This window comes from Pocillopora verrucosa, chromosome 4, assembly GCF_036669915.1.
Source record: "Pocillopora verrucosa isolate sample1 chromosome 4, ASM3666991v2, whole genome shotgun sequence".
In the NCBI taxonomy this organism is placed as follows: domain Eukaryota; kingdom Metazoa; phylum Cnidaria; class Anthozoa; order Scleractinia; family Pocilloporidae; genus Pocillopora; species Pocillopora verrucosa.
Window position 1 is genome coordinate 24,837,568 of NC_089315.1, and position 24,249 is coordinate 24,861,816.

The 24,249-nt window shown below is 39.2% G+C and overlaps 2 protein-coding genes and 1 long non-coding RNA gene across 10 annotated transcripts; 1 reads left to right on the forward strand and 2 right to left on the reverse strand.

Moving 5' to 3' along the window:
• Nucleotides 1–5,962: 5,962 nt before the first annotated feature.
• LOC131796728 (uncharacterized) lies at nt 5,963–24,235 on the reverse strand. 7 transcript variants are annotated; one of them, XM_066165064.1, is made up of 3 exons: nt 24,144–24,216; nt 23,193–23,314; nt 17,121–22,567 (listed from the first exon to the last, which is right to left on the reverse strand). In XM_066165064.1, the coding sequence occupies exon 3, from the start codon at nt 19,690–19,692 to the stop codon at nt 18,625–18,627; it is 1,068 nt and encodes a 355-aa protein (XP_066021161.1). In that variant the 5' UTR covers nt 19,693–22,567; nt 23,193–23,314; nt 24,144–24,216; the 3' UTR covers nt 17,121–18,624. The 7 variants fall into 7 exon arrangements, with proteins under 7 accessions (XP_058949000.2, XP_066021158.1, XP_066021161.1 ...); XM_066165063.1 differs by lacking the exons at nt 23,193–23,314; nt 24,144–24,216 and adding an exon at nt 22,670–22,945 and having other exon boundaries at nt 17,121–19,740; nt 22,438–22,567; XM_059093017.2 differs by lacking the exons at nt 17,121–22,567; nt 23,193–23,314 and adding an exon at nt 5,963–7,599 and having other exon boundaries at nt 24,144–24,185.
• Nucleotides 10,728–14,219, forward strand: LOC136280206 (uncharacterized). Of its 2 annotated transcripts, XR_010717185.1 has the most exons (4): nt 10,728–10,898; nt 11,158–11,240; nt 11,343–12,445; nt 13,740–14,219. It is a non-coding gene; the product is annotated as an uncharacterized lncRNA (long non-coding RNA). The 2 variants fall into 2 exon arrangements; XR_010717184.1 differs by having other exon boundaries at nt 11,343–14,219.
• Nucleotides 21,357–22,394, reverse strand: LOC136280393 (arginine and glutamate-rich protein 1-like). Its single transcript, XM_066165406.1, has one exon. It carries the CDS (start codon nt 22,392–22,394, stop codon nt 21,357–21,359), a length of 1,038 nt encoding a protein of 345 aa, XP_066021503.1.
• Nucleotides 24,236–24,249: the final 14 nt, after the last annotated feature.

A 24,249-nucleotide genomic window follows, 5' to 3' on the forward strand; every position in this document is an offset into this window, starting at 1 on the left:
TTTGTACTGACGGATGTTAATCAAACTAATCAGATGTCTAGAACTTGGAGTGGACTGACTGAGTTTTTACTTTTACAATTTTTCCGCACTGGTCTGAATGTTTCACTCTCGCATAAAATCACCACAGTAGAAAAACTGCTTGTTTGTGATACACTTTTATAACTAACCCTCAGTATCAGTAGCCAAAGAGAAAATGATGGGACTTGAAGACTTAGCAGCCTTGTTAACAACATAATCATGAATATCACATAGGCATATGAAATCACTTTTATAAACTGAAAGCGTCTGGTGCATTGCACGCATATTTTTCTCTCTTTAGTTTCTCCGGAAAAGGTTTCAAAAGAGCCACTAGAGTTATATCAATTGAGGCAAGTTTATAGGTGGAAGTTAATCCAACCGACTAGATAAAAAGAGAGGTTTATTTCTTCCCACACTTGCTCGCTTCAATCTCGCTTAGAATAGTTGTTGTCATCAAAACTGTTAGAGCATGTTAGTAATTTATTTGTGATCACTGCTCAGTGTTCGTCACAATTTATTCGCGATATGAAAACGTATTCAGCGGTTGGTATGCCGAGCTGAGACACTGATGCTTATATTGCCGTACTCTGATTTGATTCTAGCGCACTCTATAAAACGGTACCACCCGCTTATGAGAACATTAGAATACAGTTGACTTGTCTCCCACTTCAGAACAGTTTTGGTGCATCAAAGCATGTGCAGCATATCCTGGAAAACAAGTAGTTGAAGTTACAAAGTAATTTCAGGACCACTCTTATGGTAGTTGTGTTAGTTCGAAGAACAGGTCACTTCGCAGGCAAGCGTAGTATATTCTGGTTAATGAGTAAATGAAGACGCATGAAATTTTAAAATACACTTCTGTCTGGGGGAAAAAAACTCTACAGCAATCACAGTTTTGACTGGAGTTTACTCGTGTCACACTTAAAAAAAGCTTATAGACAGGCACCAATTCACTAAGCTACACTCTATGCATGAGTGATGGTTACTAAGGCTGTTCTTCATCTTGTGTAAGCATGATTAAGGGGCTAGATTCTTCTCCTGGTCAAAGCCCAGCTCATACTGCCAAACTTGATTCTTCGGTGGGGCGTGATTTGTATCTTAATCAAGAATTGGATTTCTCAGCGTTGATATTTCATTCTAGCTGCTAATTCTAGACTTTGTTGAATGCTGCATTTCAATCAACGCGATGGAAACCCGCCGATTTAGCTTCTGAAAAAAGCGAAGAGAATAAGTCTCTTTCTGTTGCTAAGTCAAACCAAGTCAGTTAATCTGAACTAAGCAGCTTTTATCTGTTACTTTAAACTCTTACCAAGATAATGAATATCTATCTCTCTTATTCTATCTCTCTCGTGTTTCAAATGTTACCCTCAAATCAGCCAATGATCCCCTGCTAAGAAAAAAATGGTAATAGGAGGGTTCGCCCCTTCTGGTTTTAGAAGATGAACATAAAATTCAAAACACTCAATCTACCTCGTCGATCTTTCATCTCTGTAGAGATCACGAGGAACGATTTTTCCGCGTGTCTATGGGCCTCTTAAAAATGAAATGATCTTGTGTCTTTTAAATTGCTCACATGTATGGATTTGATGAATATACAATAAAATATATATATATATATATATATAAATATATCACAGTTAATAGATAAAAATAAGCCTATTGATGATTGAATATTTGAATAAAGAAAGATATCTCGCCGAATATTTTGTCCAGCAGTAATGCCCCACACGCCGTCTCAGTCCCTTCTCGGTCTTCCTGAATAACTTAAAGCTGAAAGCTGACTTCTCACTTAAAACATATAATTTGCAAGAAAATGACCAATGATGCAGCAAGTTGCTAAAGTTTGCGGCCTATGTACCAACTATAAATATCTTTCACTGTTACTAGACCATATGACGTTCTTTTGGTTTCTTTAGAAAGTATCTTAATATTCATGCTGTGCTTGAAACATGCAAGACATACATGACAAGGAATGGAGTGTATTAACTAGCCAAGTGTACCTTTGTTCTCAATTAGTCTGTTACAGTTGAGTTATGGCAAACAAAAAGCAACAAATAATCGCATCAGGTAAGTTATTCCCACACTCCGCATTGTGACCGTGAGAAGTGGATGGCCATGCATAAGATTATCGTATCTGTCTCGCGTCTGTCGAGAGAATGTTTTGTCTTATCACAATTTTTTTCAATTGAATATTAAGTATATAATGGGTAAGCCTACTCTCGCTCTCTTAAAATGCGTTATTTGATGAAAAATCGCCCTTACACGAAGAAAGGATCACTGGGCCAAGATTTCCCATCCGTTTGGTTTGCAAAAACTTCCGCCTTGGATAAAAACGCCGCGTAATCGGGCAAATGCGTGTAGTAACTCGTCCGGAAATTGTCTAATTGTCTCAGTAAAGATTCCCGAATACGAAAAACATCTCACCCCCCTTCCACGGCACAAAGCTGACAAAATTCAAATATGATTTAACAGTAAAGACGCCCATTGCAATGCAGGTAAAGATTTGCCTAACTTTGGTTAGATATTCTTACCTTTCCTACTTTAAAAGCTTCCAGACTTCAGATACATGTTCTCTCTCAAAGAGATGCAAGTCAATGACGAAATACCCTGGTCAATCGATAAAACTAAAAAAAAAAGTCAGGCTATTATAATATTTCCGGTATTATCCTTTTCGGCGTCATTCATTGTTTCCTTTTGTGAATGGACAATACTATTCCACCAATTACTTTTATAACATAGCTAGTAAATTTGTCCAATCAAATTCAATTGCATGAGCGTGCTTCATATTCCTACTGTGCACGCTCATGACGTCAGCAAACAAATCCCTAGAGAAAAAAATTTTCCCCGCGATTTCTTATTTTTATTTTTTACTTTTTATAAATTTCATTTACACGCATGAATTCACCTGTCAGTTTTTTGACCAATCTAAGACAAGATCGTTTACAGCGTTGCGAAATGTCTTTCTGAAACAAAATTATCAACGCGCTGAAGAGTAGCAGAGGGAATATTAATAATAGTAATTGCACTGAGTGGAGTGCAATTTGGGCTGGAATCATACTTGTGATTTCAAAATCGAACGAACGCGCAGCGCTCGTTCAATTTGAAATCACACGTATGATTTCAGACCAAAATTGCATGACACACGACACACGACACACGACACACGACACACGACACACGACACACGACACACGACACGAGGTTCAATTACCACTTTATTACATCAATTTTGAAATCGCCAAAATACAGGACGTGGTCAGTTCAAATATTTTATTGATGCAGTACTGAGCCGGTCTGAAATTAAATTCATGTCCATTTTGTTTGGAGAAAAAGTAAGAGTTAAGAAACAAAAGTTCATTTTCCTGCAAATTGATCGGTTACTTTAAACAAGCCTTAAAATCTGATTGGTTGTTTTGTTTTTAATGAAGCCTCCTCATTGGCTGGGAAAAAGATGTGATTTAAAGCAAAAATGGTGCGATGCGTGAATAAATCGTATCAACTAGAGCCAATCAGATTACAGGGACCACCAGTGATTTCAAAATGAGTGTAATAAACCCTCTTTTTTTTTTCAACCATGATATGAAACACTTGGGAAGTTTGGAAGGCACTCAATAAGCTTGAGATTCTCTCGGCTACGCCTCGAGCAACTCTTACGCATCTTTCGTGATCTCCAAACTTGAACTAATTGTTAAAGGTGACTGGTATGTTTTTTAAAATATTTCACCGCAATTTCTCAAAGTATTGTCAATGCAAGTTTTAAGATTTAGTAATGCGTATTAAGGGATTTCAAAGTTTTATCAAAGAAACATGATTGCAGTTTTGGAGATGTTATTTTGCTTCTTAATCGGCCCTGACCACTAAATTTCTTTGAAGCAACCAGTCATTTGAAAAAATATTACGCAATCAAATAAGGGTAAGTCGCTAAAAAAAACCGTGGTGCTGCGTCGGTGGGGGGGTGTAACGATGTTATCTATCTCGGCAACTAATGGTTTAAGCCGTAATTATTTTTGTAAAGGAAATCAAGTGCTTTCGCCACTATTTTCTCTATCCAAAAACTGTATGCATAATAAAGAATGAGGAAATTTTGTCCAGCTCTCCAAATGCAGGAGTCAGTAGAGTCCCTTGAACGATATTTTGTCAACAGAAAATCAGAACACTTTCATTTATGTTATTTTGTTAAGTTTCTTCTTTGTATTGTCTTATTCAGGAGACTGGCAGCGTTCATTTGGTAATTATCTACTTTAAAAGATCCCCATGAGTGACTTTTTTGTCCCTGATTGCAGACCGGAAAGTCATTTGTGAATATTTCTGTAGAGCTGTTTTTGAGCGGGGAAGAAAAAATAGGGCATAGTGTCCTTTGTTTTCAACAATGTGCATCACTTCGGAGAAGTATTCAATCTTTCAGTCCATTTGAACCTCAGGAGTTACATTTCCGCGCATAATTAATTGAGCTGTGTTATGGTGTTCTGTTAATCAACGTTTTACCTTCATCGCTTAACTCGACCGACAAAATGCAATGCCGTTAAGTAATTAGATTCCTTAAGGTGACTTATTGTGAAGAAGCCTAAACTTACGTATGAACCTCCATCACTTTTAATCCTTTGTCGGTTTAGTCGCGCCCAAACTGTACACTGTGCACACCAACGCGTAGTGGATTTGCAAATCAAGTGCTTCCCTTGAAGTTTGGTCTGAAAAGGATTATGGATATTTACAACCTGGGTCTAAAAATGGTATTTTCTTTTCTGAAATAAGGCTAAGATTTGGAGAGCTGGTCGCGCACCCTTGTCAAAAGTTACAATGAAAGCACACCCCGAGACATCTCTCTCGCGTTTTTGATTTTTTAATCGTTACGCGAGCTCAAAATGTTTCTTTCCGTTCTTTTGTTTGAAAGATATTGAGAATGATCCCCATTAAACTGGTTAGGTGGAAAATCAAAAATATTGACAAACGAACGTGGAAGAAGTGGACCGTGATGCGGTATTGAAATGCAGAAAATAATCGAAACGAGTGATATTTATAGAACATTCTGGGTTGTTCGTAATGACTATTTTCGCTTCAAGGATTGTTTATCGTTCGTATAAAACTGTTTCAAAAATACTTCACCATGAAACGCGTAAAGGTGTTGTAAGAATGCAGAATGGTATTTCGATAACAGCAGTTTGCAGATGTTTGGAGGAACGGAGGTACTGGAGTAGGTGTCTTCATTCTTTGATGATCCGTTGACCAGAACTACTACTAATATTTGTGACTGTTACGTTTCAAAATTCCCTAAAGTATTGTCATTCACATTTCAAGAAAAGGTTACGGAATTTTAAGGTTCTGTCAAAGAAAATTGAATTTCTATATTTGATAGGCCCCAACCACCACAATTCTATTTTAGAAACTGGTGAACATTACAGAACTTTAATACACTTTCCCTGATGTTATCTCGATTTCATCTTTCCAATAAAAAAATTAATTCTTCTTTAGAGAGACTCGCAGTCTTCTCCTGGAAATGTTCTCATTACGATTGGCTTTGTCGAATCGCGAACCGTCTAAATAATTTCCTTTACTTTTTGAAATTACGTTAAAGCGATGTGTTGACGTTTTCTTTCATCGTAAGTGTTTGATTTGACTAAAACGGCGCCAATGTCTTGAACATTTAGGATTCGCTGACTACAGAAGAGAGTAAATTATCTCTCCCCAACACGCTAATAAAAATATTAGCTTTATAGGAATTTCCTAATTTGTTGAACGTATTTTTTTAGTACTCTAGAGATCTCGTTTTGTATATTTACCATAACTGTTTACCACGTCCTAGTTGCCGTCGTCGTTTGCATTCTGATAACAGGACTTCGTGTCGTCCAATTCTGTCCGTAAACATATACGAGTGATTTAAAACAAATTCACATTCATTCAAAGTAAACTCAATTAGTAGCTATTCTGACCCTGGTACAATCGCATGTCTCACACTTAACTGTTCTTTAATATCCTTTTAAATAGGTGCAGCATGTTTGAACCAATGAGGGGTAACCACGAAATTAAAAAATATATGCACTTATGTTCACTTTAAACACTCGATCTATCGCGTTTCAAACAAAGTTCACTTGCCTTACGCTTAACAGCAGTACTGATAACCTTTTGGACATGTCAGCACAGTATCTATATAAATCAAAGAATAAATGACCATAAAAAAACACTCTGAGGAAAGCACACTAAAAAAAAGTTTACTCGTGTTATACTTAATGCAGTATATTAATTGATTCTCAAAACACGTATTGTCTACTGCTCAACGATTAAATGAAAAAGATAAGAAATTTCGAAACACACTTATGTCCACAGATAAGAAATTTCAAAACACACTTATATCTACTCAGAGTAAACTTACGCACTCACAGTTCTCATACTGAGGTTCGTTTGTGTCACTGTTTTAAACACTCTTAAACATGCGCCGATTCAGCCCAACTCAGGATGACGGTTAATGCATAAAATACTTTAATGTTTCCTCAGGTGGTGTTTTACCGTATGTGATCGCAGTGTCACAACTGAAGAGGTTCTTCTTCTTTCCAAAGCCCATTTGAAACTGCCAAACGTACAGCTTGGTGTTCGGTGGAATTTTCAGCTCAACGTTTTCGTCTTCTTTAGTGATGTCACTCCACTTGAACTGCTCTGTGTTGACCATCTTTCCACCAAACGTCTCTTTGAGGCTATACTGAACTTTACAGAGAGCCTCAATCAATTCTGAAATTTGGGCTTTGATTCCTACTTCTTCGCTTATTCCCATCTCGATGGACCATTCCAACTCTATGGAGGACATTGTGCTCCTGTCAAATCCAACGGTTTTCTTGATGGTTTTTTCCAATTCAATGGCGGTGTCGGAGTCATTTTGAAGACATTTTACATCTTTCCAATACCCGAACACTTTTCCATGGGTGTGCGCTATACCACCAGGGATAAACTTGAGCACTGACTCGTGAACGCTGAAGTCACCGCAATCTTTGTTCAAGTTCATATTGGTGCTTCTGTGATAGGTGACACCCCATTTTCCAGCCTGCTTCAGACAGTACACATAATCATTGGTACCCCAGAAATAGATGCCATCTTGGAACGCTTGATGGATTTTATATTCAACTGCGTCTTCATCTTTGTTCATGTTACTCACTCGTCTGTAGGTACCTCTGTTGGCAAACACGATGTACCAATTACCAAAGGCAGAGTAGTAGCCGCTTCCTCCGCGACAGTTGCAATGAAGAGAGTAAACCACAGCGTCATCGTCTTTACTCAGGTCGGTAACTCTGCGATATTCATCTCCTTTAATGATGTAAAAAAAAGAGTCAGTGGCCAAATAATGATCGCCCCATCTACAGGCCTCACTTAGACGGTGAATCTTGATATCTTTTCCAGCGTGAATATCTTCGCACCTCATGTAGACACCCACATCAGATCGGATAATATAGAAGCTGTGTTTAGTACCACAAAAGTCTATTCCTTTAGCCTCAGATGCACTCTTCGGCACGATCTCCGGATAATCTGAAGCGGCGGACATATCCTTCAGTAGTTGCAGCTGAAACTTTCGTTATGATAACGTTTCTTCTTGAGTATCTGCAATGAAGGAAAATAAAAGCAAAGAGACCGAGCATTAATGGACGTTGACTTCGATTCTGTCTTGATCTTTAGTGGAAGAAATAAGCTTTCTTCTTGAGTATCTGCAAAGAAGGTAATCCAAAGGGAAAATAACGGGTTCCTACTTACGTAGAAGGAAACAATTAAAATGGTGCAAGACCCTCTCTTTCGTAGAGACTGACTGACATATAACCTTTTCATTTTTCCAGCACTGGGCTGTTTTACTCTCGCTCGGAATCACCACATTCAAAAAACCAGTTTGTTTGCGATACTCTTTAATCTTTCCTCAATATCTTTTACAAAGATTCGTCGACATAAAACATGCATCAATTGCCGTGTTAAAAAGATGACTACTTGACAATACACCGCTGACGTGAAACAATCGCCTTTGTCATGATGATATCACATCCATCAAATTGTAGCTGTCTACTGGCGTCCTTGAAAGTCGGCATATGAAATCATTCCTGTCAATTGAAAGTGTCTAGCACACTCTACTTATACCTTTTTGCTGTTAGCTTCTTCAAAACAGATTCCAGATGATTTACAAGAGTCACATCGGTCGGAAAATTTTTGCAAGTTTGTACCGATGGACGTTAATCAAACTAATCAGATGTCTCGAACTGGGCAACAATTCAAACAGTCGGTAAATTAAACCTTATTCCAAATAAAAGTTTGTCATGTTATCAAAAGCAATAAACATTTAAATATATACAGAGCAGACTGACTGACTTTTTACTTTTACAATTTTTCCGCACTGGTCTGTATGTTTCACCCTCACATAGAATCACCACAGTAGAAAAACTGTTTGTTTGTGATACACTTTGATAACTCCTCAGTATCAGTAGCCGAAGAGAAAATGATGGGACTTGAAGACTTAGTAGCTTTGTTAACAACATGACCATGAATATCGCATTGGCATATGAAATCACCTTTATATATTGAAAGCGTCTGGTGCATTGCAACACATATTTTGCTACCTTTAGTTTCTCCAAAAAGGGTCTCAAAAGAGCCACCAGAGTCATACAAATTGAGGCAAGTTTATAGGTGGAAGTTAATCCAACCGACTAGATAAAAAGAGAGATTTATTTCTTCCGACACTTGTTTGCTTCAATCTCGCTTAGAATAGTTTTTGTCATCAGAACTGTTAGACCACGTTGGTAATTTATTTGTGATGACTCCTCAGTAATCGTTACAATTAGCTCGCAATATGAAAACGTATGAAGCAGTTAGTTTGCCGAGCTAAAACACTGATGCTTATATTGCCGTACAGTACTCTGATTTGATTAGAGCGCACCCTGTAAAACGGTACCCCCCGCTTAGGAGAACATTAGAATACAGTTGACTTGTCTCCCACTTCAGTGCAGTTTTGGTGCCTTTAAAACATGTGCGGCATATCCCGGTTAACAAGTAGTTGAAGTTACAAAGCAATTTTAGACCACTCTAATGTCAGCCGTGTTAGCTCGAAGTACCGGTCGCTTCGCAGGCAAGCGTAGTATATTGTGGTTAGCGACCGAGTAGATGAAAACGTACGAAATTTGAAAATACACTTATGTCTGGGGGAAGTAAACTCTACAGCAATCACAGCTCTGACTAGAGTTTACTCTTGTCCCACTTAAAAAAAGCTTATAGACAGGCACCAATTCACTAAGCTACACTCTATGCATGACTATTGTGTAAAACAAAGTGATAGTTACTAAGGCTGTTCTCCATCTTGTATAAGCATGATTTAAGGGCTAAATAGATTGTTCTCTTGGTCAAAGCCCAGTTCATACTGCCAAATTGGATCTTTTGGTGAGGCGTGATTTGCATCTTAATCAGGAATTGGATTTCTCAGCGTTGATATTTCATTCTAGCCGCCAATTCTAAACTTTGTTGAATGCTGCATTTCAATCAATGTGAAAGAAACCCACCGATTTAGCTTCTGAAAAAAGCGAAGAGAATAAGTCTCTTTCTGTTGCTAAGTCAAACCAAGTCAGTTAATCTGAACTAAGCAGCTTTTATCTGTTACTTTAAACTCTTACCAAGATAATGAATATCTATCTCTCTTATTCTATCTCTCTCTCGTGTTTCAAATGTTACCCTCAAATCAGCCAATGATCCTCTGCTAAGATTAAGGATGGTATACTCTGAGGGTTCGCCCCTTCTGCTTTAAGAAAATGAACATAAAATTCAAAAGACCCAATGTACCTCGTTGATCTGTTATCTTTGTAGAGATCACGAAGGACAATTTTTTCGCATATCTTAGGGCCTCTTAAAAGATGAAATGATCGTACGTTCTTTAAATTGTTCACAAATATGGAATCGATGAATATACAATAAAAAAAATATATATGTATCACAGTAAATAGATAAAAAATAAGTAGATTGACGATTGAATGTTTGAATAAAGAAAGATATCTCGCTGAATATTTTGTACAGCGGTAATGCTCCACACACCGTTTCAGACCCCTCTCGGTCTTACTGAATAACTTAAAGCTGATTGCTCACTTAAAACATATAATTTGCGAGAAAATGACAAAGGATACAGCAAGTTACTATGATTTGCTGCCTATGTACCCCCTATAAATATCTTCCACTGCCCTTTTGGTTTCTTTAGAAGGTATTTAAGTATTCCTGCTGTGCTTGAAACATGCATGACATACATGAAGTATATAGTGGGTAAGCCTAATCTCGCTCTCTTAAAATGCATTATTTGATGAAAAATCATCTTTACACGAATGAAGGATTACTGGGCCAAGATTTCCCAACCATTTTGTTTGAAAAAACTACAGCTTCCACGTGATCGGGCAAACATGTGTGAAGTAAATCGTCCGGAAAGTGTCCAATTGTTTCAGTTAAAATTCCCGAATCCGAGAAATATCTCACCCCCTATCGACGGCTCAAAGGGGACAAAATTCAAATGTTGTTTAACAGTACAGACGCCCATTGCAATGCAGGTAAATTTTTGCCTAACTTTGGTCACATTTTCTTACCTTTCCTACGTTGAAAGCGTCCAAACCTCAGACAGTTGTTCTTTCTCTCAAAGAGAAGCAAGTCATTAGACTTTTATCACGCAGCGCCAGCTTGGATTGCGTGACGCATTAAGTCGAGGCTGGATTAGTCACTACGGCTGGGGGAGTCATAGATTCTGTCGCGTGGCCGAAATTTCTTAAAATTTTTCATATTTTGATTCAACTTTCGTCGACAAATGGCTTGAGAACGATGGAAAGGTCCCAAAGAAAGTCGTAACTCGTGGTTACAGCAATTTCTGCGAAGGCTATATATCTTTGATATCGAAGGTAAGTTTTAGTTTTGACGAGTTGTTATTGATGATGCCTCGAGTCTAGGTGAAGGTGGAGAGTGTACTCGAACAGTTGCGTGATTCACGCCACTCATACTATTTTAAAGATCTTACATTGTTCTTATCCTTTGATTATACCCGAATTTACTATTCAAAATCTCCGACGATTTACAAAAATGATGAAATGAAGCCCTAGAAACCACGACTCGTAGCGTGTTCACGTTTTCACACATATGAATTCCTACCTTCCCTTTCAGTGAAAACACTAGAAGCAAGTGTCGTCGTAAGAGCTCGAAGCTACAGATCACAGCGGAAAAATGAAGAGCCATGGAGGTTGCAGGTATTTATTTGACCATGTAGTTTTGTTTGAACTGAAAGAAGTCTTAAACTTCGCTTACGTACTAAGGTATATTCAACAAACCCTTTTAAAATTTTTCCATAGGTTGAAATCTGAAGGGCTTGTAAAGTACAAATATCAAACACCTCTTGCAACTGTGAGGCAGGATCAGGAATGTGCAACCATGCAATAGAGTTGGTTTATCTCCTTGAGCACTATCGAAAATTGGGTTTACGAAGTGTACCTCTGCTATGTCCAAGACAAGTTTGCCTCAAAGAATGGCCGGGATAAATTCTCGGGAAGTGCAGGAGGTGCTGGTATTGCAGGTGAAACTACCAGCCAAAGGTGGGGAAGTGAAAAAAAAAAAAACAACAACGCAGGGTAGATGGAGTACAGCCTACTCTGTTCAACCCCATTCCAGAAAAATTTGGAGAACTCCAAATTATTCATTCCCTGAAAGACATGTTTAAACATTTTGAAGATATGCAAATTAACTCTATTCCAGAAACTGACAATTTAGAATTTGTCAATGGCAAACTCGGCAAAGTTGCTGGTGGTTCGGTGTTGTCTTATCAATAACAACAAAAATTTAAAAATGATTGCAAAATTCATGTGAATATTGATGGGCCAGAAAAGCCACTAGCATTTGATCTTCCAGAGCTTGTTAGCCAGTATTCATTTGTGCCTTCCTTGGAACAATTGAATTTTATGGAAGGGCTGTGTGTTACTCAAGCCCGATCTTATTTGTATGAAGAGGAGACACAAGAACAGGCTGACACACAGAAGTGGCATGACTCAAGAGCACAGAGGTTGTCCTCCAGTAAATTCAAAGAGGTTTGCACATGAAGGGCTGACTTTGAACCACTAGCAGCAAGGCAGCTGAAGAAGACCATTCAGACTGAAGACATGAGGCATGGGATTAATACAGAGGGAGAGGCAGCAGTGGCATAAGCTGATATTGGAGAGTGTAATGTTTTCCCAGCAGGAATCATCATCAACCCTTCCTGCCCTAATTTGGCTTCCTCTCCAGATCAAAGAGAGTGTGATCCATCAGAAATCAATCCCTGGGGGCTGCTGGAAATCAAGTGCCCCCTCAGTGATCCAGTCACAGAGCTGAAATATCTTTAATGTGGAAATGGACTCTATAAACTCAAACTCTGTGAGTCTGTGTCAGCAGTGAGCTAAGCCATAGTCTATAGTGGGCTTAAGTAAGTTTATTGAGGATAATTACTGTACTTTCTTTTGGAGTCACTCCTAAGTAAGAATATTATTATGTCATTTAATTCAGTAGTTGAGTTTACAGGAGTTTATACCTCCCTGGACATGGAGGTATTACTATTTTCTGGATCACACAGATTTACAAAAAGAAACTTTCCTTACTGAAATTCAATTGTATTTGTTTTGGTTTATTAAGCACACATTGCAAAGAACCCGCTTAACTTAGTTGAGTAGTTGAGGTGTCACAAATGTTATTATAGAACCAAGGTTTTCTAAACAAAATGAATAGGAAATTAAAGTTTCAATATAATGGCCCTCTAAAATTATTCAGAAGGCAGCATATAGTCCAAATTTGGTTTACTGAACCAGCCAGTGAAAGAGGTAAAACTTGTTCAAAAATTTGGTACTCTTTTATTTGCCTGATTTCCCTCTCAGCATGGATATGGAGGTGGGCAATTTGTTGGGTATCAGTCACTTCAGTCTCTAGTGCTGAACTGTAAGGACTTTGCTCTTAACAAGAATGGTGGGATTGTCAAGTTAGCTTTTTTAGTTTCCAATAAATCCTGTATTAAGAAACCCTTATCTGCCATTACCTTGTCTCCATCTGTGACAAGCAACAGAAATCCACTGTGCCTTGTCATTTCTTTGTCTGATATACTTCCCTAATATGAGGAACTAACAAATGTTACTGTGCCATGAGGAGCTATACCAGCTAAGTATTTGAATGTGGTATATGACTTGTATGTGTATGCAAAATTTCTGAGTTCAAGACCTTGGAGCTAGGCCTCTGGACTTTGATCTCAGTGCAGTCTAGGATTATCCTTGTTTTAGGGTATGTGGCTTTGAAGCACTGAGGCATACTCCTTTTAATCTGAGCAGTTGTGGGTCAAATTGGCACTTGGCCAAGCATTGAAACAGAAAATTTGCCCAAGTTATAATAATTCTGCTGACAGTGCTTGTGTTAATATTGAATCTCACTCCTAAGTTTGTCTCCCGCAAGCCTAATCTCAGTCTGACAGTGCAAAATTATCAGTGCCACGCCTTCACTGGTAGTTTTCTTCACCTCTGCCACGTTGAATCTGGGTTTTATCATGGTTTTAGCATATGGCTCAACCCATTTGTAAAAGCTATCAAATCGTTCTTTCGTTGCAAAGCCTGTGTATAATGCAAGCAACTCCGGATCCTTTGAAATGTTTTCAGCACCAAATTTGGACTCTTAAAAATCTTTGACTTGTTAATCTAGATCTTTGATTCTGGCCATAAGTATTTCAATTTGTTCCTCAGGGCTTATTTCGGCCGGCTGAATGTTTTCGTTTTCCGGTTCGTCCGTGGCCATTCCTTGCATTGGCTCAGCACCAGCCCAAGTTTCCTGCCCTGCTGACTCAGCCTCCTCTTCTTCCATCTCGACATCTTACTGGAGCGAACCGACCAAGAATTGACGTCGCTCCTATTGTGCTTGCTGGTCCGCAATATTTTTCAATTCTTGCAATTTGTTTTTTCGGCACTCTTTTCCCTCCTTAGTCCATGCAAACTGCGGTTGGCACAACTCCAGGTTTTAGCCGTGTAACCGTAACCCAAGTTATAGTCCCATACATATCCTCTGGCTTGAAGTGAGCCGTGCACACCAGAGTAGAGCCTTTCTTTATCTGGAAAATTTGTTTAAAAGCGTAAGTTATAACGAGAATAAACTAGGGAGGATCTCATTTCTTACATATGACAAAATCCGAGCTAATAAAAACAAACAAAACATAATCATGTGCGTTTGACAGCTTGAGCCAAAAGTAAAATGAAAAACTTAATGTAAAAAGAATAGTAGATTCATTAATCGAATTTAGTGTTATGAATATCAAATGAATAAATATTTTATAGATAAAAAAAACTGCTGGCTGAGTCTTCAATCGAAAGGAAAAGTCGATCGCCAATAACACGTGCATCTGACAGCTAACCAGTCACGACGCGACTCTCACCTCAAAGCGGCAATCTATTTCGATCTCAATAAATCGTTCGAAGGAAAGTTGAAAAAAGATAAATTCTCACCACTTTTATTTCGTTTGTCGTTACTACAGAAATTAACGCAACAATGATCGTGGGCCATCTTCACTCAAAACACTGTAATGTAACACAACGCTAAACCTTAATGCGGGAGTTACTACATCACGGGCCACGCGCGGAGAAGGAAGAAAAGATCGAAATACGATTATATAATAAGCTCATTTATGCACGCGTTCTGATTGGTTCTCACTTATGATCTATTGGAAGACAGACGTATAGATGACGTCATCATTAAAACTTTTGTAATTCTTTATTATATAAAACAAATAGATTCCAAGTTGCCGTGCGTCTGTTCAGTAATAGATCACAGAGGACGTGTGGTAAGACCATCAGTGGCACACTCGGCTGCGCCTCGTGTGCCACTTTTTTGTTCTTACCACATTTTGACGTCATCTGTGATCTATTACTGAACAGACGCACGGCAACTTGGAATCTATTTGTTAAGTGGTCAGCGGGTAAACAAATTTAATACCTCATATAGATACATATCAGTTGTAGTTGCAGAAAACAGTAGTGGCGCCGATGCCAGGCTTGATTACACTGTGCACACCAACGCATAGTGGATTCGCAAACCAAGTGCCACCCTTGAAGTTTGGTCTGAAAAGGGTTATGGATGTTTACACCTTGGGTCTAAAAATGGTGTTCTCTGGTCAAAAATAATGCTAAGATTTGGAGAGCTGGGTGCGCACCCTCGTCAAAAATTACAGGGAAAGCACACCCCTGGACATCTCTCTCGCGGTTTTTAGCTCGTTACACGAGCTCAAAATGTTTCTTTCCGTTCTTTTGTTTGCAATTGTTAAATGATAAAATTACAATTATAGTTAATCTACAATATCGTAAGGGTTTTCTGTATTGGTGTTAGAAAGAAAAGGAATGGAAATATTATATTATTACAAGTCATTTAATGTAAATTATGAAAAGGGCAGGTTGATTACTTCGTACGCCTTCTTGGCGGTCTTATCTTAAAGGTTGAGTTTAATCACGTTCTTCTTGTGAGTTTAGCCACATTCACCTAGTGAGTTTAATCACGTTTTCTTCGTTGTGATCGTGAAGTTGACATGGAACTCGTGATAGGCTGTGTTCTTAAATAAGTTAATTTGTTAGTCCAGGAAGAGTAAATCTCTCTGGTAATAGGTCGCGTTCGACGCCTTCGTGTTCCCAGAGGTAATTTAAGGGTAAACAGGTGATGTCCCTCATGTTTTCGCAACAAGAAGCAATTTGGGGGCGGTACTTGTGAGCGCCTTTCTTCTTTAACTCTTGTGACCAAGATGTTGTTATGTAACAATCTTTAAAGGTGATTTTCTCTTAAAAATACACTTTCAGGTATAAATAATACTCTACACCAAGGTAATTTGTAATTTTTATATTGTCGATCTCGTTTCTGTTCTGGCCGAAATCAACCGTAAAGATATGAAAATTAGGGAAGAGATTGATTTTGTAACTGCGTAGACAACCCTAAGGTGCTTACTCAGTATGTGGGAACTATAATACGTAGTCAAGCGTGATTCGCTAGTTGAGATGGTACGATGACGACACAAGAAGATTGACGGCTTAGAAATGTCATCCGCAGTGACACCTTTATAAGCGGAGACTCTAGTTTTCCCTGATATATTGAAGTTAGTCTCCATTGTAACAACTTGAGAAAAAGAGTAATTAAAGAAGGATCAGCCAACCACAAACAAGTGTTAGAGAAATTTATTCTAACATACTGAGAATATGTGAATGAAAGTGATCCTCGCAATAATGTGCACTACTTAGGCAGTAGTGAAAATAAGGCCTGAAAAAAAATTCAGGCCAGTACGGGATTTGAACCCATGACCTCTGCGATACCGGTGCAGCGCTCTACCAATTGAGCTAACAAGCCTTATCCGCAGTTCAAATATATGACTTTCATATATTCTTAACCATTTATTCATCACTTCACGGGTTTATTTAGAACCAACTTCATGACCAGCTCCCAGTTGGCTTGTTAGCTCAATTGGTAGAGCGCTGCACCGGTATCGCAGAGGTCATGGGTTCAAATCCCGTACAGGCCTGAATTTTTTTCAGGCCTTATTTTCACTACTGCCTAAGTAGTGCACATTACTGCGAGGATCACTTTCATTCACGTCTTTATCCGCAGTTCAAATATATGACTTTCATATATTCTTAACCATTTATACTGAGAATAATCCCAAAGAAATTGGTTGGGTGAAAAATCATAAATTTTTACTAACGAATTTGGAAGAAGTGGACCGTAATACGGTACTGAAATTCAGAAAATGATCGAAACGAGTGATATTTATAGAAAATTCTGGGTTGTTCATAATGACTATTTTAGCTTCAAGGAATGTTTCGGTCGTACAAATCTGTTTCAAAAATACCTCACAATGACCGATTTGGACTCCAGTCATTCTTATTTATGTTATTAATTTAAGATCGTGTTAAGCGTTTTGTTTTAAGGTAAAAAAAAAACATTATAATTATGTCTAAGTTAATATTTGCATGCGCGTTACGTGATAAGAAGTGTTTTGTTAATCAAACTAATCAGATTTCTCGAACTGCGCAACAACTCAGACGTTTGTCGTGTACTTAAAAGCAAAAAACTCATTCTGTGATATATAAAGCGGTTTATTGGCATATTTTTTCCTTCTACAAAATTTTTTATTAATTGAAGCTTAATGTTTTTATCAATTAATTCGTCCGCACCAATCAATTTCGTTATCTGCAAAAAGTACAACGACTGAACGATGAAATGAAAATTTCAAACTCTTAAATCTGCTGCTTTCATAGCCCCACAGCTCGTGTAAACACTTCCCTTCATGAAAAGGGGACAGGAAAAGGAAGCTAAATATCCAAAGGAAAAATACCAGGGGTTTTCATATCATGAATGCAGCACTACAAAATTTAAAATATGCTGCACGAGAAGAACGGGATGATTATTCATCGCAGTAGCGCATTAAGTTCCCTTCGGTAAGATTGTATTACAACATAATAACTATGCAAAGGAATTTCAAACATTTTTCTTTTGATTATCCATAAAATTTTAGTAGTCCACGAACACGAAGCCACGTTTTGCTGCGACCAAAAGAAGTGTTGCGCTCACATTTTTCCACACTGGATATTTCCAATCTCGCTCAGAATCACTTCTGTCATCAAAAGTTTTAGTTTGTGTTACATTTTTAATCACTCTTCAGGGCTTGTTACAATCAGTCAGAGTCACGAAAGCATACATCTGCGTGATTTTTTTCCTAGTTAGAGCATTTTTATATTGCCAGTTCAATAATCTTTCCCTAATAGTATCATAGTGCCACTCAAAACACACTCATATTCACTCAAAGTAAAATCGATTAGTAACAATTCTGACCTTGGAACAATTGCATGTCTCACACTTAACTGCACTTTAATATCTTTTTAAACAGTTGTAGTATATTCTAGTGAACAAATGACTAGGGTAACCACGAAATGAAAAGATATATATTTACTTACGTTCACTTTAAAACACTCGATCTGTCGCGTTTCAAACAAAGTTCACTTGTCTTACGCTTAAGGGAAGCTGGTAACCGTTTGAACATGTAAGCGCAGTATATAATATATAGATTTAGCCAAGCCTAAAAGCGGAGCTCGCATTTTTTTTTCCGCACGTCTCAAGGGCAGAACGCCTTGCTCCTGCCAGGACTAGAACCCAGGTCGTCCGACACGGAGCCCAGTGCACTGAAAACTGGACTACTGGACAAAGCCGTGGCGTTGGCGTGCCCGCGGTACAGTTGACCACACATGTTAAAAGTAGCATCTTGTACGGTCATACGGTCGTATGGTTGTACGGTCGTGGGGTCGTAGGGTCGAACGGTCGTACATCCAAATTTTTTCGGCTTGATGGGTTACTACTATTTTGTATAATTATGGGGCTACGCTCTGCGAGCTCCGCTATTATTCTAGGAATAAATGATCATATGAGACTTTAGTTAGCGGAAAAAACTTAATGCAGTATATAATTAATTCTCAAAAAGCGTGGTGTATACTGCTCAACGAGTACACGAAAAAGATAAGAAATCTCAAAACACACCTATCTACACTCAGAGTAAACTTTAGCATTCACAGTTCTTACCAAGGTTCATTTGTGTCACACTTTTAGATGCTAATGCTTAAAGTACTCTAATCGTTTCTCAGGTGGTGTTTCATCGTATGTGATAGCAGTGTCAAGACTGAAGAGGTTATTCTTCTCTCCAAAGCCCATTTGAAACTGCCAAACGTACAGCTTGGTATTCGGTGGGATTTTCACCTTAACGGTTTCTTCTATTTCAGTTGTGTCACTCCACTTGAACTGCTCTGTGTTGACCATCTTTCCACCAAACGTCTCCCTGAGGCCATACTGAACTTTACAGAGACACTCAATCAATTTCGAAACTTGGGCTTTAATCTCCTTTTCTTCGCTTATTGTCGTCTCGATGGACCATTCAGACTCTATGGAGGACATTGTGCTCCTGTCAAATCCAACGGTTTTCTTGATGGTTTTTTCCCATTCAATAGCAGTGTCGGAGTCGTTTCGAAGACATTTTACTTCTTTCCAACACCCAAACACTTTTCCATAGGTTTGCGCCATACCACCAGGGAGGAACTTGAGCACTGACTCGTGAACGCTGAAGTTGCCGCAATCTTTGTTCAAGTTCATGCTGGTGCTTCTGTGATAGGTGACACCCCATTTTCCAGCCTGCTCCAGACAGTAGACGTAATTCTTGGTACCCCAGAAATAGATGCCATCTTGGAACGCTTGGTGGATTTTATATTCAACGGCGTCTTCATCTTTGTTCATGTTACTCACTCGTCTGTAGGTGCCTCTCTTGGCAAACACGATGTACCAATTACCAAAGGCAGAGTAGTAGCCGCTTCCTCCGCGACAGTTGCAATGAAGAGAGTAAACCACAGCGTCATCGTCTTTACTCAGGTCGGTAATTCTACGATACTCATCTCCTTTAATGATGTAGAAATAAGAGTTAGTGGCCAAGTAATGATCGCCCCATCTACAGGCCTCACTTAAACGGTGAATCTTGATACGTTTTCCAGTGTGAATATCTTCGCAACTCATGTAGACACCCACATCGGAACGGATGATGTAGAAGGTTTTTTTAGTACCACAAAAGTCTATTCCTCTGGCCTCAGGTGCACTCTTTGGCACGACATCCGGATAATCTGAAGCGGCGGACATATTTTTCACTCAGTAGTTGCAGCTGAAATAACGTTTCTTCTTGAGTATCTGCAAAGAAGAAAAATAAAGCAAAAAGACCGAGCTTTAATGGACGTTGACTTCGATTCTCGCTTGATCGTTAATGGAGGGAGGGAAAATAGAATAGGGCAATATTTGCGTGATCGGCGTTAAGTATACATTTACCATCACGTCGAATGGGCCATTTGGAAACATTTGGGAAGATAATTTTTCGCACTGGGCTGTTTTACTCTCGCTCGGAATCACCACATTCCAAACACCGGTTTGTTTGCGATACTCTTTTAATCATTCCTCAATATCTTTTACAAGGATTCATCGACGTAAAGCATGCATCAATTGCCGTGTTTAAAAGATGACTACTTGATGATATATCGTAACGTGATACAATCGCCTTTTTCATGATGCCATCTCATCTATCAAATTGTAGCTGTCTATTGGCGTCTAAAACTGCCTATGAAATCATTCTTGTCAATTGAAAGAGGCTAGTACACTCCACTTAAAAACTTTTTTGCTGTCAGCTTCTTCAAAACAGATTCCAGATGAGCCAGGAAAAATTGTTGCAAGTTTGTACTGACGGATGTTAATCAAACTAATCAGATGTCTAGAACTTGGCAACAATTCAAACAGTCAGTGAATTAAAGCTAGTTCCGAATAAAAATTTTTCCTGTAATCAAAAGCGATAAACATTTATACATATACAGTGCGGAGTGACTGAGTTTTGACAATTAGAATTTTTCCGCATTGGTCTGTATGTTTTACTCTCGCTTAAAATAACTATAGTAGAAAAACTACTTGTTTGTGATGCAATTTGATAACTCCTCAGTATCAATAGTCAAAGAGAAAATGATGCATATCAAACTTTGGTTCGGATTTTGGCTGGACAATAAGTCAAGCTTCAGCTCATTTTATGTTCTCATCTATTGTTTGAAGGAAAGGGTTTCCATTGTTCGCAAGACAAAGGTTTTTCTGACAAAAAAAACTTTTGCAAGTCACTACCACATATCTTTAATTTCAATCAGTCGAGAAACTTGCGTTTCATATAATGCCTTCTGTGGTATATCGTTCCGTGGCGGAACAATAACTTTATGACAAAATGAAAATAGCAAACTCTTAAATCTTCCGCTCTCATAGCCTCACAGCAATAGCGCTTGGGTAGTCAAGGCATTCGAGTCCTGGGAGAAATGTCACTTGACTTTCGATGTCCGCGCAGAGATCTGCAAACTGCTGCAGTTTGACGTGCTCGTGTTCGCTGAATGTCGCTGTACTTCGCAGGCGTTCCAGAAGTGCGTTGGCGATCACTGCGGCGCTGCCAAAGCGTTTCTCGAGTTCCGCCCATAAATCTCTTAGCAACGCGACGGGATCGCGCATTTGCCGCTTTCTGTAATTGTCGACCAGGCGCTGTGGGGATCCGCTGGTGAAACTCCTCAAATAATTTATCTCCTGGATCGGGAACACATCGGCGTCTATCAGCATGGCTTTGAAGGCACTCTTCCAAGGGTGAAAGAGGGAAGGATCTCCAGAGAACACATCGGGTTGGCACTTTGGGAGGTTTTGCCTAGCCAGGCCTGCGACTATCTGTTGATTCACTGCGGTGAGAGAGTCGATTAGCTGGATTCCGGTGACGTCTCGGAAAGGTGGCGAAGTCATCAGCGGTCGGCGATTGAAGGCCGTGTCTTGATGCGTTCTGCGATCTTCGTTAGTAGAATTCTGGCCTGGTGGATCTGGGTTTGGGTCGGGAGGTTTTGGCTGCTGAGACATTTTTTTAAAGACTCAAATTTCGGGGCGACCGGTGATAGTGGTTTTGTTCGCTCCGTTGTGTCTCGCGGATCGTGTTCACGCTCGTAACGCGTTGCATTTTCCGCGCGTGGGGGGCTAAGTGTGGGAGAAGAGTACACCCATCGCGATGTGCGATGCTCCATTTTAATTTCGGGGACTTCGAAGTCCCGTAATTGTGACTCTCTTTCCAAATTTTCCTCCAATCGGCGGGCGTCTTCGAAAACCTCGAGCTTAGCGTTTGCTATCGCGGCCTTTTTATCTGCACTTAAGATCGCCATCTCGGACTCAAACTGTGCGATTTCCTGTTGACGAGTTCGTTCCGCTTCAGCGTCGCGCGTCCTTCGCTCGAGTTCCTTTTGCGCTATGAGTCGAGCGTACTGGGCTTCTTCTCTGGCTGCTTTAGCGTCGGCCAGCGCCTGTAGCCTAGCCATCGTGCTGCTAGATTTTGAGGCGGATGAAAGGCGAGATGAAGGACAAGATGAACGACTAGCGACGGATCGTGTTTCCAAATATTTGCTCGACTTACTTAATCTATTTTTTGTCTTTTCGACCAGGAGGAGGGCGCGTTTTAAGGTTTCGTTTTCCTCCACAAGCTGGGCCTCTTTCGTGTAGTCCCCATACAGGTCTTGATCGTACAGGTCAAGCAATTCCTTCATCATTCTTCCGAAATTTTCGGACGCTGTCGCGAGGTCGCGCGCTGCGGTTCCGATTTCACTTTCATGACTAGCACTTTGCTCTACCGATTGCATAACCCTCAGGAGCTCTTTACGTGATTTACTTAATTCTTTACGTTTACTATCTATGGCGTTTTGTAGAGCCTTTGGCGAAGGTTTTACTGTTCTTTTCTTCCTAGCTCCGGACTCCTTGGTTTCGCTGGTATTCGGCGGAACGTCACTTCGGCATGCCATTGTTGATACGCTCAGGCTCCGCGTTAAACTAGTTACGGCTTACCTTTTTACGTCGATCAAACTTTTCACTGTCGCGTACCCAAGTGTTGGGATTACGTTGAGTGTCAACCACATATACACATCCGTCTCATTCCAGTTTTTATTGAGTACAACGTGTTACAATGCGGTGAAAACTAAAAGGAAATTTATGATTGCGTAATCAGAAATGATTCTATGGAAATTACAAATGAATGTAACGATAAAAAAAGGCGATTAAATTTACAAAGGAAACTCACGTTTGATCCTGCGTAAAAAGGGTAAAAGAAACTCCGTGGGAAAGTGACTCCAGTTACTCCGAAAACTCCAATAACTCCGATAGAAAACTCTAGATGGATATACTCCGACAACTTACTCCGACAACTTACTCCGACGCTCCGATATGTGATACTACAGAGATTATGTAAGCAACAGGCTTTAAACATGATAGGCGGCTAATAACACGATCAAATACGCTCTGATAAATGATTAAAAGAATGAACAATGAAACGATAATAGAATTTAAACAATAGTAAATAATCACACAAAACAAAACAGTTCAGTTCATTTCAGTTCAGTTCGCTTGCTGAACGTTCGTCACATATTTCATTCTAGCCGCCAATTCTAAACTTTGTTGAATGTTGCATTTCAATCAATGTGAAAGAAACCCACCGATTTAGCTTCTGAAAAAAGCGAAGAGAATAAGTCTCTTTCTGTTGCTAAGTCAAACCAAGTCAGTTAATCTGAACTAAGCAGCTTTTATCTGTTACTTTAAACTCTTACCAAGATAATGAATATCTATCTCTCTTATTCTATCTCTCTCTCGTGTTTCAAATGTTACCCTCAAATCAGCCAATGATCCTCTGCTAAGATTAAGGATGGTATACTCGGAGAGTTCGCCCCTTCTGCTTTAAGAAAATGAACATAAAATTCAAAAGACCCAATGTACCTCGTTGATCTGTTAACTTTGTAGAGATCACGAAGGACATTTTTTTCGCATATCTAAGGGCCTCTTAAAAGATGAAATGATCGTACGTTCTTTAAATTGTTCACAAATATGGAATCGATGAATATACAATAAAAAAAATGTATATGTATCACAGTAAATAGATAAAAAATAAGCAGATTGACGATTGAATGTTTGAATAAAGAAAGATATCTCGCTGAATATTTTGTACAGCGGTAATGCTCCACACACCGTTTCAGACCCCTCTCGGTCTTACTGAATAACTTAAAGCTGATTGCTCACTTAAAACATATAATTTGCAAGAAAATGACAAAGGATACAGCAAGTTACTATGACTTGCTGCCTATGTACCCACTATAAATATCTTCCACTGCCCTTTTGGTTTCTTTAGAAGGTATTTAAGTATTCCTGCTGTGCTTGAAACATGCATGACATACATGAAGTATATAGTGGGTAAGCCTAATCTCGCTCTCTTAAAATGCATTATTTGATGAAAAATCATCTTTACACGAATGAAGGATTACTGGGCCAAGATTTCCCAACCATTTTGTTTGAAAAAACTACAGCTTCCACGTGATCGGGCAAACATGTGTGAAGTAAATCGTCCGGAAAGTGTCCAATTGTTTCAGTTAAAATTCCCGAATCCGAGAAATATCTCACCCCCTATCGACGGCTCAAAGGGGACAAAATTCAAATGTTGTTTAACAGTACAGACGCCCATTGCAATGCAGGTAAATTTTTGCTTAACTTTGGTCAGATTTTCTTACCTTTCCTACGTTGAAAGCGTCCAAACCTCAGACAGATGTTCTCTCCTCAAAGAGAAGCAAGTCATTAGACTTTTATCACGCAGCGCCAGCTTGGATTGCGTGACGC

Excerpts from the sequence above, each read along its gene's own strand:
- LOC131796728 (XM_059093017.2), bottom strand. The coding sequence starts at position 7,543 with ATGTCCGCCGCTTCAGATTATCCGGAGATCGTGCCGAAGAGTGCATCT.
- LOC136280393 (XM_066165406.1), bottom strand. The coding sequence starts at position 22,394 with ATGGCATGCCGAAGTGACGTTCCGCCGAATACCAGCGAAACCAAGGAG.